The 15,606-nt window shown below is 58.6% G+C and overlaps 1 protein-coding gene across 9 annotated transcripts in view; it reads right to left on the reverse strand.

Annotated features, from left to right (window-relative positions):
- Window positions 1–962: 962 nt before the first annotated feature.
- Window positions 963–15,606, reverse strand: part of PLXNB1 (plexin B1) — a 30,074-nt gene continuing 15,430 nt past the window's right edge. For 8 of the 9 annotated variants that reach the window (XM_043442185.1, XM_043442187.1, XM_043442188.1 and 5 more), the window contains 20 exons: window positions 15,397–15,573; window positions 14,835–15,006; window positions 14,430–14,672; window positions 11,226–11,402; window positions 10,999–11,147; window positions 10,387–10,487; window positions 10,074–10,291; window positions 9,751–9,929; window positions 9,530–9,596; window positions 9,210–9,356; window positions 8,239–8,407; window positions 7,849–7,952; window positions 7,684–7,768; window positions 7,289–7,473; window positions 6,982–7,142; window positions 6,724–6,871; window positions 4,483–4,547; window positions 4,265–4,340; window positions 3,186–3,260; window positions 963–1,711 (listed from right to left, as the gene is read on the reverse strand). In XM_043442185.1, coding sequence (XP_043298120.1) covers window positions 1,607–1,711; window positions 3,186–3,260; window positions 4,265–4,340; window positions 4,483–4,547; window positions 6,724–6,871; window positions 6,982–7,142; window positions 7,289–7,473; window positions 7,684–7,768; window positions 7,849–7,952; window positions 8,239–8,407; window positions 9,210–9,356; window positions 9,530–9,596; window positions 9,751–9,929; window positions 10,074–10,291; window positions 10,387–10,487; window positions 10,999–11,147; window positions 11,226–11,402; window positions 14,430–14,672; window positions 14,835–15,006; window positions 15,397–15,573 — 2,803 coding nt within the window. In that variant the 3' untranslated portion in view covers window positions 963–1,606. The remainder of the gene's footprint in view (window positions 1,712–3,185; window positions 3,261–4,264; window positions 4,341–4,482; window positions 4,548–6,723; window positions 6,872–6,981; window positions 7,143–7,288; window positions 7,474–7,683; window positions 7,769–7,848; window positions 7,953–8,238; window positions 8,408–9,209; window positions 9,357–9,529; window positions 9,597–9,750; window positions 9,930–10,073; window positions 10,292–10,386; window positions 10,488–10,998; window positions 11,148–11,225; window positions 11,403–14,429; window positions 14,673–14,834; window positions 15,007–15,396; window positions 15,574–15,606) is intronic. The other variant, XM_043442191.1, reaches the window with a different exon arrangement.

A 15,606-nucleotide genomic window follows, 5' to 3' on the forward strand; every position in this document is an offset into this window, starting at 1 on the left:
GGTCTCTTACATGCTAACATGTTTGTGGGAAATGTGACATGTGAGGGTAAATGTGTTATCATCCTTTCACAATTTACAAAATAAAAAATACTTAAATGTAATATGTGAGCGCACTTTTGTGAGCTTGATCAGAAAACAACTAGGGAAAGACTGATCAACCTGAATGACGAGTGTCTTACACGGACACTGTGGCCAAGACTCAAGTGGAAATCCTTAAGGTGTGTCAGGTTTAGAATGTCTACCTGCAGCCGTGGTGTTTGAATGAAGGCTTGGAAGCTCCTGTCTTACTGCATAGGTTTTGCGTCCTCTGGATCCTTTATTAGAACATTCCATGAGGGCCGAGACGTCAAAGCATTCCGCGTGCAGGACGTGTTCCTACTTACGGGCTTCCAGGTGTGCAGTTAATGGTTTTCTCCTCCCCACAGCCCTCATCTACCTCGTTGCAGGCCTCCTGGAACCTGCAGAGGTCGGAGCCCCTGACAGAGACACGAGTCTATCGTGGCACCCAAGACGCCTTGACTCAGAAGACAATCCAGTGACCAGGAGCCCCAGAGAATATCATAGGCTACAGGGGTTCAGGGAGTCTAGAAACAACCGAGGCAAGGAACCCTCAGACCCACTCCGCCTGGAGTTCATGACATTGATGCCATCCTCTCCCAGTTCCTTTCAAAACAAACCAACAGGCACAGAGAAGTGTGAACACGCAGACTGCAGACGAGGCAGGTCTGTGTCGAGCCCACAGACCCCTCCACCCGGGGCTTCAGGCCCCCCCAGGCCCATCCTGGGTGGGACCTCACTTCCTTCACAGCAGCTTTGACCCCAGCCACCCAGCCCGCCCTGCAGTCCAGAGCCTTCCACGGGGCCAGAGGCTGCAGACCCCACCTCCCCCTGGCTCCTGCCAGGCATGGGCGCCACCGTCCAACAAAGGGAGGCTGGACCGAGCCCACATCTCAGACACCAGACAGTGTGTTATCCTTTAATGAAGAACCGGGTGAGTGGGGCCCCCATTCTCCTGCAGGCCCCCGCTGCAGCAGACACCGCTCACTCCTGGCGGCCTCGGTGGCAGGGTGGCCCTGAGGCAGCCAGCCCTGCTGAGGGGTGAGTCGGCGGTGGCCTCGAAAGGCTTTCGTCTCTCGGACCCAGGAACGTGGCAGCAGCAAGGCCGGAGGCGGCTGACGAGGTCAGGGCTGATGGAGCGGGAGGGCGGGAGGGGAAGTGGGGCCTCTCCTCCTCTCTCTCTGGATCTCCCTGGGACGGAGGCCAGCGCTCTCAACAGTCCAGTCTCTCCAGGGGCTGGAGGCCCTTCCGGCCCGGCCCTGGAAGCCCTGAGTCCCCGACTCCCTGCAGACTGACGTCACACAGGCCACAGCCCACAGGGTCGCCGGGCGCGGGCGGCCGAGCGGGCACCACGCCGCCAGCCTCAAGGCCCCCGGCCTGCGAGGTGAGTCCAGCGGGGCCCGGGCCAAAGCCACCAGGAGCCCGGGAGGCACCTTCCACTAACTCTGCTGCTCAGGCACTACGGGATCTAAGAAGGCGGTCTCTCCCGCGCGGTCCCGGGGCTGTCCAGGCGGGGCTGGGGCGCTGCTGGTCCGCGCTCTCACAGAGCCTACAGATCCGTGACCTTGTTTTCCACGGCCGCCGCGATCTGCTGGAGCCGATAGCCCAGCTGCATCTTCTGCGCCGTGCCGTCCTCCTCCAGGGCAGTGATGATCTGAAATGCAGAGACCAGCTCGACAGGGGGAGGCAGCCTCCTCAGCTGCTGCAGCAGGTGAGGGCAGGGGCCTGAGAAACCCTGGGCGCTGCCTCACTCACTTCCTCGGGGCCCGGCTGGAGGGAGGGCAGGGAAAATGACGGAAGCGTGGCTGCAGGGTTTTAAGGATTCCCGAGGTGGGCAATGCAGTGCCTGACTCAAGGCCAAGCACTCAGGGCCGAGACGCATCGCCTCCCCTGGTAAAATCGTTCTCAGTGGAGGCCAGCCTCGCCCACCATGCTGGTTCTCCCCGACAAGGCCCCTGGAAGCCCAGCTCCACCCATCCTGGCTCCCCATCCACCAGCCAACTAGCAAATCTGAGTTCCCACGTGCCAGGCGTAGGGCAAGGAGCGGAGACGCGGTGGTGACGACAGATACGATCCCTGGTGTCGTGGGGCTCGTTGGAGGGGAGACAGCTACTGACCAAACACGGACGGGGTGGGCTGGCGGGGGCAGGGACAGGAGGGCTTGCTGGCCACGCCTCCATGGGGGGGGGCGGTCGTGACACAGGCCCGTCTCCCCCACACAAGGCCGCAGCCCTGGAAGTCACGCTTGCACACCACAACTTTGCTCACTGCCTGTCTCCACTCCAGGCCTGGGCCAGGAGGCAGGATCCTCATCTCTCAAGAGCAGCGAGGCCTAGCCCAGAATCCCCCCTAGAGCCCCCTCACTGGCTCCATCGTGCCCTCACCTGCCCCAGACCCTACGTCTGGACCCTCTTCTCTGCATGCACCTGCAGCCCAGACAGGCCCACGCCCACAGAGGTGGCCTACAGAGCACACGGCCACGTGAAGCCTCATGTAGGGGTCTGAGCGGGTACAAGTCAATCAGTTTTAGTCTCTCTGTTGTGTCCAACTTTTTGCAACCCCATGGACTGTAGCCCACCAAGCTCCTCTGTCTGAGGGATTCTGCAGGCAAGAATGCTGGAGCACGTAGCCATTCCCTTCTCCAAGGGATCTTCCCCACCCAGGGTTCAAACCCAGGTCTCCTGCATTGCAGGCAGATTCTTTACTGTCTGAGTCAGCAGGGAATCCTGAACTGAGTGAGTGGTCCATCAGTTGGATTTTTCAATCCTGCAGGGTATGTGAATTCACTTTATATTCATGGGGGAGTCGGGGAGAGGGACTGAGTCCGTGCAGGGTTGGGGCTGACGTGGCTGCAGTGTGTCCCACCCCAGCACGTCCTGCACACCATCTCCAGGCCCTGGAAGACCCCCAGCCACCCCCGTCACCAGGCCCAGGAGCCCTGCCAAGGGGCCCGGATGCGGAGGATGGTAGCAGGTAAGAGTCAGGCCGATACCAGGAAGCGCATGGCAAGAACAAACACTGCCCGAGCCCACTGCTCTGTGCCTGGGGGAGACACGGAGGCCCCACACTTGAGCCACAGAGCCAGTCACCCACTCACATCATTCTGAGCATGCCCAGGTTCTGCTCACCTGGTCGTAGTATTTGTTGATGTACTTGTAGAGCTCATGCAGGGCCACTCGGGCCCCCAGGTCTCCGGAGTAGTTCTAGGAGGAGGAGAGACAAGAGGTTTCAGGGCTCAGCAGTGCTGCTGGCCCCTTGAGGAGGCGCAGGACCCCAGGGACGGGGAGTGGGGAAGAGGGGGTCAGGACGTAGAGGAAGGAACAGAGCCTGGTATCGGGGAACCGGAGCCCCTCTCTCGATGAGGGGATGCCATGCTCAGCTGGGCACAGGATAGAACCAAAAAGGGCCTCCTTGGTGGAGAGACCCCGGCTCTGCAGTTCCACCAGGCCCTGGGGTCTCCACTGGGGCCCTGCATCTCTTTCCCTCCAGGCTCCAGCTGGGACCCTCTGCACCCCAGGGGACCACAGAGCCCAGCAGGATGGACGCTGCTCACAGCTGTGACCCAGCCCCACTCTGCTCCGACCCCACTCGAGTCTGTCCTGAGGTCACACCCGGGGCCCTCCCTGGGGACCTCGCGGAGCCTCAGCCTCCTCTTCAGGACGATGGAATCGATGTCTCCTAACTTGTAGAGCTCTTCTACGAGTGCAGTGAGGGGGAATCGAAGCACCCCACCCACAGCAACACCCCCAACTGTAGCTGCTATTGTTACTGTGGTTGTGATCTTCATCATCTTGGTTTCAGATTTAACATCCTTTATAAATTCCCCAGAGTACATGTCTGGGGGCTCTTTTAGGAGTAGGTGGGGGCACGTCTACGCCCAGGAAGCAGAGCAATAGGATGTGGACAGGCTGGGCCAGACGGTCCTGAGGTTCGATCCCCGCCTCCTCACTGCCTGGGAACCGTGGTCCACAGACCCTGAAGGGCTGCAGACATCTTAACACCCAGCTGGGTCCAGTCAGGTGGTAGCTGCTGGGACAAGACCCTGCCGCTCTCTGATGAGATGCTGGGAGCCCTGGTATTTTACAGAGGCAGCGGGAACACTCTTTGGAGGCCCCAGGACTTCCCTTCAAGGGAGCAGTGTGAAGCAGGCAGGCCCCTTGGGGCAGAAGGCCTGTATTCAACCCAAGAAGCAGAAGGAGGGCCATACCCGAGACAGCTCAGCCAGGATGGAGTTCATTTCTTGATCACTGGCGGGGATGGTCTGTCTGATGTCTGCGTAGTACCTACCAGAGATTACCGGTCCAGAAGTCACTAGGGAAACAAACCCTTCCTCACCCCACCAGGCCCACCCGGGGGGCCTCCATTGTAAACACCCACCCATCCACCCACTGGTTATCTTCCAGACCCAACTCCTTTCCCTCGTACCTTTCCACCATCCGTTTGTACCGGGGAATATCGCGAGCATACAGAAGTTTGTTGATGGGGGAGTCCTGGGTGCCAGCAGGCGAGCAGCGAAAGCAAAGGATGAGAGCCCTGTTAGGGTGACCAGCTGTCCCACTGTTCCCAGCACTGCTTCAGTTTTAAAATTAAGTCCCCCGCCTCCCCTGGTGGTTCAGTGGTAAGGACTCCGCCTGCCAATGCAGGAGACACGGGTTCCATCCCTGATCTGGGAAGATCCCATGTGCCTCCGGGCAACGAAGCCCGTGCTCCACAAGAGAAGCCACCGCAACGAGAGGCCCACACGCTGCACCCCACTCGCTGCAACCAGGGAAAAGCCTGCACAGTGAGGAAGACCCAGCACAGCCGAAAATAAATAAATAAAATGAACACAAATTAAAAGAAAACTAAGTCTTGAATCACAGGAAACCTCCTCCGTCCCAGGCAAGCCAGACGGTTGGTCACCCCAGCTCCTTCCTTCCGTCACCCCTCCCCCGATGTCCCACCTCTGCCGTCATCACCTTGAGCTTCTCCCCCTCTCTCTCCAAGGTCATCTCAGCTCCACGTGCCCCCACCCAGACCCGGCAGGGAACCGGCAAGTCGCATGGAGCCCTAACACTGCTTCTCCATGTGCTGTCCATTCTCCACGGACTCATTTTAAAACTCAGGAAACTAACCCGGAAATTTAATTATATTGCCCCAGACCATCTCACTTGTGCGTGGCTGAGCTGGGATTTGAAGCAGGTCTCTCTCTGACCAGGGCCCACAATCTAACAAGACCAGACACATCCTCTACCACCGCACTGGGCTCCAGTCCCAGTTCTGTCCCGGGGGCCGCGGACAGCATACTTCCGTTCTCGGGACCTGCTGCCTCATCCTACAGCTGCAGGGAGGGCAGGTCAAGACTGCACTGCCCGCTGAGAGCCAGGGTCTGAGACCAGATGCCTGCTTCTCAGCTGCTCTCCGCAGGGGGCCACTTGGCATCCTGGTTTGCACGATTCCTGACTCACCCAGGAAGCACCTGCAGGACTGCCAGGAAGCGGGGGCTGTGTGAAGATCAGACGTCAGAACCCGGACACCAGAGAGGACACAGCCTGGAGGGGACCCCTGGGTCCCGGTGTGGCCCTGTGGGTCTCAGCTCATCGTGGTCAGAGTCATGAGAGCTCACAGACCAAAAAATGGCTCCCAACAGACAACTCTACGGATTGGAGCCTTCCATCTCGTTTCTTCATTCAGGGCTAGAGACAGATCTCTCAAGAGGTCCCAGGCCAACTGCGGCCCAGGGGACCAGGCTAAGCAGAGTCCAATCACAGGCCTGAGGAGCCACGAGGGTCCTCCCCGCTGGGTACCTGTGCAGTCCCAGTGGGGACCCTGTATCAGTCACGGACTCTCTGGGTTCTGACAACTGTGACAACTTGTCTGCACCCTTTGTGGCCCCAGGCAGCCGTGGTCGCCTCCCGCTCCGTGCTTCCCGGCTCCCCTATCCGCACACCCCTGCTCGCCTGGCCCTCCCCGGACTCTCCCCCTGGTACTGCCCTGGTTGGTGGAAACCTCCTCCGCTGCCCTTGGAATCCAGCACCCCAGGCAGCCTGGAGATGCTCGCGATTACAGAATCCACGTCTCCGCCTAGAAACCACCTGATGGCCCCTTCTCCAAGTCTGAGCTCACGACAGCCAGAGGCCCAGGGGTTGGAAGGCACCCCTCCTTCTTCCTCATCCCCCACATCCAACCCACAGCTCCTGCCCACCCTGTACCCTCTCGTTCCAACTTGAACACAGCCACTGCTCGTCCCAGGGACAGCACAGCTTCTGCTGGACGCCAGCTCCAGTCCGTCCACTGGCGACTACCAGAAGGCTCCGCCTAACTCTCAGGTCTGACCCCCCACCCCTGTCCCCAGGCCCTCAGTGGCTCCCCCTCACCCTCAGGGTGACCCTCGCCAAGTGGCCCTGGGCTCCTGCCACACCCACCAGCACCTGCTGCCTTGTCTTGACCTTGTGAATCAGCACACATGGCCCCGGCCCTCGCTACATCACAAGGCTGAGGCACGGCCACCTCCCAGGGAGCCCAGGGACAAAGCCCGGCCTGGAGCCGGGGTCAAAGGCCTCCCATATCCTCCTCCCTGACATCCTCCAGAAAGCCCAGAATCTGAGAGCGCGTACAGCACGGTCCATCCCCGGCCAGGCCGCCCCACCCCCCCCATGCCCTCCTAGCCCACCCCGACCGGCTCACCCGGCCCAGCTTATGGTCAGCCAGGGTGCAGGCGTCCATGAAGGTCTGGGCGATGACCAGGAGCACCGCATCCATGTTGTCGGATGTCTGCACGTCGAAGACAAACTGCGGGTTTTTGATTATGTTGATCCAGAACCTCAGGGGCAAGCTGCAAGGGGCGGGGTGGGGGGGAATGTGAGGGTGGCCGATGAGCAGCATGCCGGGAGGCAGGAGGGGACCCCACCCTGAGCAGGCCCACCCGGCCCGCCCCGCCCCCACCTGTTGGTCTTCCAGATGTGGACGGTGTCCTGGTCCGAGATGCCGTGCTGCTGGGCCTGCTCGTCCAGCAGGTCGAAGAAGTACTTTATGGCGAGCGGCACCGGGCGGCTGGTGCTGAGAATCACCTGGAACAGGTCATCCACGAACTTCTGCAGGGTCCCCTGTGGGGCGGGTGGGGGGACCACAGGAGGTGCGGTCAGCAGGGGACCTCGGCCCAGCCCGGCCTCAGCCGCCCAGTGACACCACGTGAGCCCCGCACAGCCCACCCCCATCCCACTGCCGGTCCCGTCTGCGCCCTGAGCGCCACCTTCATGGACAGCAGGCGTGTCAGGTAGATCTCCGGGATGGCCTTGGCCCGCTCCCGCTCCCCGCCCCGGAGGCTGCCCCTCCGAGGCCTGGGCGGCTCCGGCTCCTCGCTGGGCTTCACCAGGTGCCAGGGCCGGATGCCCCCCTCGTCCACATCCTCCAGCATCGGGGTCCCTGTGCCGAGACCTTACAGCTTGTCACCCCTTGTCTGTGCCCCCTGCCCTAGGCCCCCGGGGTCCTGCCAACACCCAGCACTGCGGGGGCACCAGCCCCCCATCGGGTGGAAGGGAAGTCCACCCTGAGACCCAGAGGACCTCCTCCCATTACTGGACACCGGGCAAACCAAGGGCAGAGGACTGTGATGCGGGGAGGCGGGGCCGGGGGATGGGTACTCACTCTCTCCTGGGACGTAATCCTGGCTTTCCCGGAGGACATGCTTGGTGAGGCAGGGTACCAGGGCTACAGTTGCTCCGTCGGGGACCTGCTGACCACAGTTGGTGACCCCGCCGCCAGCCCGCCCCACCGTGCTCCCCTCCCCCGCTCAGCTCCCGCCCCTCCCACCTTGTAATGCTGCAAAGTGTTCAGGCGCCTCCACAGACCCTGGATCTCAGAGGTCACGTCCTCGTCGGAAAGAATGAGATGCCCGGCCACCCCAGACCGCCACTCTGCAGGGACAAGGCAGGCTCGGTCCAGGGCTTTCAGAACACCCTCCCTGTAGTGGAAGCTGTCCCCTCTTCTGAGAGGCACTGGCCCCTCTGTGAGGAGCAACCTCACCCAACTTCTCGGAAGAGCAGAAACAGGGGTTCCTTACCAGGCAATAGGTCATCCCTGCAGAGATGCTGCAGAGTCACCCTCCCACCCCCGCCCCGGTGATAGAATGACCCTGCAGAGCGGATCGAGGGCCAGCCCTAGCCTTGGGGTACCCAGACCACCCTTCCCCTCCACCCTCACCAACATCCAGGGTGCGGGGATCTGGCCGCTGGGCAAGGGGCACTCCTTTATAAAGCTGATCCAGCATTTTCTCCTTGGCCTGGGAGATGGTGTCACAGTCCAGGACCTTCACGGGCACGCCCTGGGCTTCTCCCGCTCCATGCCCCACAGCCAACAGCGCGTTCAAGGTCTGCGCATGACACGTAGGAACAGTCAGGGCTCACGGCACACACAGGACGACCAAGATGTCAAGGCCAAGGACGGGGACAACCCGTGAGGAAGCCACTGCCTCTGACCGCCGGGCACCACACAGTCATCCACTCATGTCTCTTCACCTGCCTGCCTCCCCACAGACAGCGGCACCCTCCACCCTGCACTCAGCACGCTAGTGTCTGTTGCGTGAATGGCAGAAAAAAAATGGACAGCACCAGTCCCTCTGCACTCGGATCCCCAGGCTCCTCGGCTCAGCCGGTTAGGCCTAAGAAAACCTAAGAAAACTTGCATAAGTGGAGTCCCTGCCAGCTGGCCAGAGGAGCAGGTAGGAGGTGGAGTCTGAATGGGATTTTCCCCAAAGCAACTCCACACAGGGCCCGGAGGGGAAAGCAAACCCAGAGGGAAAGGATGGGCACTTCTGCCAGGGTGACTCCCAGCCTGATGGGCTCAACCGCACCCTTGGCTGAGACATGGGCTGGGCAGATACTCAGGCCCCGACACAGCAAGGACCTGGGCTGACGGCTCCCGAGACCCTGGTTGTGGGTACCCTGACTCCGTTCCAACCCTGGGGAACCTCTGAGCCCCGAATCTTCAAGGTCTGGCCCTTAAGCCTCTATCCTGTAGCCAGCCGGAAGTTAGGCTGGCTCCAATCAGATGCAGACAATCACACGTGGTCGCCCTGCTCATCCTCACGGGAGACTGACTCACCAGCAGGCATGCACGCGCACGCGCGTGCATGTACAAACACACACACACATACCCCACACTCTCTCTCTCACCAGGGGCCGGTACTCCACATCCTCTCGGAGCAGGCGGTTGTCATTCAGGGTGTATTTGGCTTTGCCGGTCACACTGTCTACTGGCCCTTTGTCCACTTGATGTTTAATTCCACGGAAAAGCATGTACAAAGGCTCCCCTACTGCGTCCTGGGGAAGCAGCAGGCAGTTAGGGTTCCCGGGGCGGATGACAAGCACGAGGGAGGGACAGGATGCAGGCCACAGAAGGCTAAAGGTGACTTGGGACGGGCTGGGCAGGGGCGTGCGGGTCAGAGTCCCGACCCTCCCTGGAGGGGACTCCCATCCGCCTCTGCCTCGCTCACCCTCACGAAAGTGTAGAGGCAGATGGACATCCAATTGGTGAGCAGCTTCTCCACTACAGTCTCTGTCCTGGGATGACAAGGAGGGGAAGGCAGTCAGCAGGTGGGAGAGGAGGCCCAGGGTTGTCTATTTGGCAGACCCCAGACCCGGAAGGCCTGACTCAGGTCTTGGCTCCCGCTGTCCCCGGCCGCCCGGCCCCATGGCTGCTGGCGGACACACGGACCTGCGCAGCATCAACTTGGGATTCTTGGCCACGTACTGGGCCACCAGGTCACTGAGCAGGGTGCGTAGGATGTCGGTGAAGTACTCAAGCTTTCCATGCAGCGCCACGGTGAGCAGAGACGCCACGTAGGCGCGGTCCCGGGCTGAGAAAGTGCGCTGGCTCTCCAGGGTGTGGATGAACTGGCGCCAGGGAGAGGGGACAACGGGTGGGCAGGGAGGGCAGATTCAGAAACGGAGGGACTGAGAAGGGGCAGGACCGGAGGGCTTGGGGGCTCCCTCCCCACCCCTGGAGGGTCGGGATGGAGGGGCCAGAGGGGCTGGCACCTTGGTCAAGAAGAGCTTGCTGTTGAGCAGGTTGGACAGCTGCCCCAGCCCCTGCTCCACGGTGGGGCGCCTGCTCTCAGGCACGCCCAGGTCCCGATGCAAGGGTGACTCCTGGTGCCCAGGGAAGAAGACCCTCTCGGCATACACCTTGTAGTCGAGGAAGGGGATGCCGCTGCCCAGAAGGTCACTGGTGAGGTCGGTCATCTCGGTCATCAGGTCTGTGGGGCAGAAGAGGCAGGTGTGGGCGCAGATCCCAGGAGACGGGAGCAGGCTGGGCGCGGAGCCCTGGGGCGCGGGGCCTAGGCAGCCTCACCTGTGAACTCCTTCTTGCAGCGGTCCCGCACGCTGCTCTCCAGGTTCTCCAGTTGGATCTGCACTTTCTTATAGTCCCTCAGGGCCTGCTTGCTCTTCCTCCTGCTCAGCACCAAGGTCAAGGCAGGGAAGGCCAGGGGAGGCCTGACCCCTTGCAGGGTCCCACCAGGCCCGGGCCCACCCCAGTCTAACCCAACCACACCCAGCAAGCCAGGGTCTAGTTAGAATAATTCAGCCTGTCCCATCCCAGGCAAGTCACTCCCACCCGTGACCTAGCTGAACCCAGGGACCAGTAAACTGTAACAGGGCCAAATCTGGCCCCATGGCCGGCTTTTGTAAATAAAGATTTGTTGGAACACAGCCACGCTCGTGTGTTTGTAGACTGTCTATAGCTGCTGCCAGGCTGGAATGGCAGAGCTGAGCCACTGCTTCTGAGACCGCCTGGCCCACAAAGCCCAGAACAGTCTCCTGCCCTTTCCAGGAGGCGTTTGCCACCTCCTAGACCCCTAGGAGGGGTCTAGAGAGGGTTTTGCCTAGAAAGGGGTCTAGTGTGCCCCTTCCCAATCCAACCACCCTGCTACCTGCCCAGCCAGCCACACCTGGCTATACTCACCTGTACATAAGGACAATGATGATGACACCCAGAGCCAGGAGAGAGGTGCCCACTCCCAAGCCCACCTGGGCTGCCATGGGAAAAGCCACGGGGCTCTCGCCATCATACTGCACGTGGCCCAGGGAGAAACGAAGGTTCCCCATCTGCACCTGCAAGGGGAGCCCCCTGTGAGCGCGAATTCAGCGCACGCCCAGGGCCCGCCCCAGCCCAGCGCTTTGCCCACTGACCGTGAACTCGGGCAGGGCGTCAGGCGCCTCCCAGAGGGCACGGTGCCGGGGGAGGGGCTGCTCCATGGGGGGTTCACAGTACAGGTGGTGCCGGGTCAGCGTCTTCACCACGCACAGGCCATCCCCAATCATGGCCACCACCTCCTCCTTGGACATCGCGAGGTCCAGATTCTCCCCCTGGAACACGGGGTCACCGATCGATCACTCAGAACTCTTCCCTAAAGGGAGGAGCTGATGGTCACTCAGATCCTATCTCCCCGAATGCGGGAAGGACGGTCCCGAGACCCACCCGCAGGAGCAGGGTTCACGGTGTCTCGGCGCTTCTTGCCCTGCACATGGGGTGATAACCCCATGATGTTTTCCAAGCTGCCTCCTGACCTTTTCTGCCCCTCCCTAGCCTTCCTTCTTCCTGGAAAAGTCTTAAACTTTTCCAGAGCTAAAAATCTGGAGAATAGGACTTCCCTGGTGGTCCAGAGGATGGGAACCTGCCTGCCAATGCAGGAGACATGGATTTAATCCCTGGTCCAGGAAGATTCCACATGCAGCGGAGCAACTAAAGCCTGTGGACCACAACTACCAAACCCCTGTGCCCCAACTACTGGGGCCCACGTGCCATGCAACAGGGGCCCATGTGCTATGCAACAGGCGTGGGGGGAGCTTGTGATGAGAGGCCTGAGCCCCGCAACCACAAAGAGTGGCCCCCACTATCTGCAACTGGGGGGAGCCTGCACAGAATATAGAAGACCCAGCACAGAAAACTGGTCAACCACTTGTAAAAGAATGAAACTGGAACACTTTCTAACACCATACACAAATATAAACTCAAAATGGATTAAAGATCTAAATGTAAGACCAGAAACTATTAAACTCCTAGAGGAGAACATAGGCAAAACACTCTCCGATATAAATCACAGCAGGATCCTCTATGACCCACCTCCCAGAATATTGGAAATAAAGGCAAAAATAAACAAATGGGACCTAATGAAACTTAAAAGCTTTTGCACAACAAAGGAAACTACAAGCAAGGTGAAAAGACAGCCTTCAGAATGGGAGAAAATAATAGCAAACGAAGCAACAAAGAATTAATCTCAACAATATACAAGCAACTCCTGAAGCTCAATTCCAGAAAAATAAATGACCCAATCAAAAAATGGGCCAAAGAACTAAACAGACATTTCTCCAAAGACATACAGATGGCTAACAAACACATGAAAAGATGCTCAACATCACTCATTATCAGAGAAATGCAAATCAAAAACCACAATGAGGTACCATTACACGCCAGTCAGGATGGCTGCTATCCAAAAGTCTACAAGCAATAAATGCTGGAGAGGGTGTGGAGAAAAGGGAACCCTCTTACACTGTTGGTGGGAATGCAAACTAGTACAGCCACTATGGAGAACAGTGTGGAGATTCCTTAAAAAACTGGAAATAGAACTGCCATATGACCCAGCAAACCCACTGTGGGGCATACACACTGAGGAAACCAGAACTGAAAGAGACGTGTGCACCCCAATGTTCATCGCAGCACTGTTTATAATAGCCAGGACAGGGAAGCAACCTAGATGCCCATCAGCAGACAAATGGATAAGAAAGCTGTGGTACATACACACAATGGAATATTACTCAGCCATTAAAAAGAATACATTTGAATCAGTTCTAATGAGATGGATGAAACTGGAGCCCATAATACAGAGTGAAGTAAGCCAGAAAGAAAAACACCAATACAGTATACTAATGCATATATATGGAATTTAGAAAGATGGTAATGATAACCCTATATGCAAAACAGAAAAAGAGACACAGATGTACAGAACAGACTTTTGGACTCTGTGGGAGAAGGCAAGGGTGGGATGATCTGAGAGAATAGCATTGAAACATGTATATTATCAACTGTGAAACAGATCACCAGTCCAGGTTTGATGCATGAGACAAGTGCTCAGGGCTGGTGCACTGGGGTGACCCAGAGGGATGGGATGGGGAGGGAGGTGGGAGGGGGGTTCAGGATGGGGAACACATGTAAATCCATGACTGATTCACATCAATGTATGGCAAAAACCACTACAATATTGTAAAGTAATTAGCCTCCACTAATATAAATAAATAAATGAAAATAAAATAAAACAAAATATCATTCATGGAATGCCTTGAAAAAAAAAAAAAAGAAAACCCAGCACAATCAAAATAAATATAGGGACTTCCATGATGGTCCAGTGACTGAGATTCCATGCTCCCAATGCCAGGGGCCCGGGTTCCATCCCTGATCAGGGAACTAGATCCCACATACCACAACTAAGAATTCACATGTCGCAACTAAAGAATCTGAATGCTGCAACAAAGACTGAAGATCCTGCCATGCCGCAACTAAGACCAGGTGCAGTCAAATAATTCATAAATATTTTTTAAAAATAAATAAATATAAATGTTTTTAAAAAGGATGCAATGATCTGTGGGGGAAAAAAAAAAAAGAGGAATCCACCTGCCAATGCAGGGGACATGAGTTCAATCCCTGGTCTGGAAAGATTCCACATGCCGTGGAGCAACTAAGCCCATGTGCCACAACTTCTGAGCCCATGAGACCCAGAGTCCGTGCTCTGCAACAAGAGAAGCTACCGCAATGAGAAGCCCACGGACTCCAACTAGACTTGTTGCAACTAGAGAAATCCCAGGAAGCAACGAAGACCCAGCACAACCAAAAAAAAAAAAAAACCACACATTTAAAAAGTCTGGAGAACATAAAGTTGGGCCCAAATCCTGCCCAGGGACCTAAAGAAGCAGAGCCCCTGCTGGCTCACTGGGTGGGCAATGATGGGCTGTCGACCTATGGCTTTTCAGGGTCCCCACCTACTGCATGTGTCAGAACAGGCACCAGGTATCTGTCCGCTCGAGACAGGCTGCCAAATGGCAATCAGCCCAGGCACCTGTTGTGTACCTGGCCGCCACAGCATGCGCCAAGCCATTTACATAATGTCATTTTAATGTCATTCAGACACCTGCCACCGAGCGTGTCGGGACCCAGGCCACGGGACCCAAGCCCCGGCCAGGTGTGTCAACCCAGGCACCCCACCAGCAGTCCCCTCAGCAGCCGCCGGGTCCACGCCCCGGCCCCTGCTCTGCGGTTGTGCCGTCTCTGCCACACACAGCAGTACCGCCCAGCAAAGTGAAGGGTCTTGGAGCCCCACCCAGCCCCATCTGAAGCAGTACCTCCACAGACAGCACACTCCCAGGCTTGTGCCGGAACGGTGCGCTGGGGTCCTCGGGGTTGAGGGGCTGCAGGGTGGGGTCGGCCTCATAGGAGAAGGGTGTGGGGTTCAGGGTCGCAAAGTCAAAGACCAGGTTGTCAAGGATAAATTCCACACGAACCCAGGGCTCCTCGGGCAGGCCTGGGAGGGCCGGTGTGCGGCACGTGATGAGCTGGGAGGAGTTCACATGGCAAGGCTCCTCAAACTAGGGCAGAGGGAGGAAGGATATGTGCTGAGGGCACACGCGAGGGGGGCCAGCAAAGAGGGGGCCACAGCCTCTACTGGTACCCACCCCCCACAGCCATCCGGGGCTGAGCTGGGTGATGGCGAGCCCGGTGCAGGCGGGAGACGCCCATGGAGGTCTTACATGAAGGCCGCCACAGGAGACGCCGGGGGAGCACGCTGTCTCTGGGACCACTCGACGCCTCCGCTCAAGCCCCGGGCCCGGCCTTGATGCTCTTGTGGCCACGGTCACGCGGATTCTTGGTGTCTGTACCACATCTAAATTCTGGCCACAGACCCGGATCTCACGGCCTCCACTGAAAACACAGCCCAGGAACCACTCATGGCTCATGTGAGCCTCGGGCGCAGCCAAGGCCCCGATGTTAGGTCAGCCCCAACCCAAACCCAAAGAAGGGAGTGACCAAGGACCAGATGGTTGGATGGCACCACCAACCCAGTGGACATGAGTTCGAGCAAGCTCTGAGAGATGGCGAAGGACAGGGAAGCCTGGCGTGCTGCAGTCCATAGGGTTGCAAAGAGTCCGACACAACTAAGCAACTGAACGATACACCCAAAGCCCCATGACCCCTCTCCCCACCAGCACCAGGGGAGATGAAGCCCGTACTAGAGCCCTGCAAAGCCCCGAGGACTGGAGCTGCAAAGACCTCGCTGCCACATGCTATGCAGCCGTGCCCTTGGCCCAGCACCTGAGGAAGCTCTTGGTGGGACTGGCAGACGTGACATTGGGGTCCGACGTGTACTCGAACTGGCTGTGCTGAAGCCTCCGCTCGGCGGCCCCAAACCACACAGCCACGGGGAGCGTGGCAGGCGTGGGGTGTGGGCTGGTCTCACATCGCAGCTGCTCGGGCTGCTGCTCCAGCAGCCTGGGGAAGGGAGGGGGCAGGGGTAAGCAGGCC

Source organism: Cervus canadensis, chromosome 22 (genome assembly GCF_019320065.1).
Source record: "Cervus canadensis isolate Bull #8, Minnesota chromosome 22, ASM1932006v1, whole genome shotgun sequence".
NCBI lineage: Eukaryota > Metazoa > Chordata > Mammalia > Artiodactyla > Cervidae > Cervus > Cervus canadensis.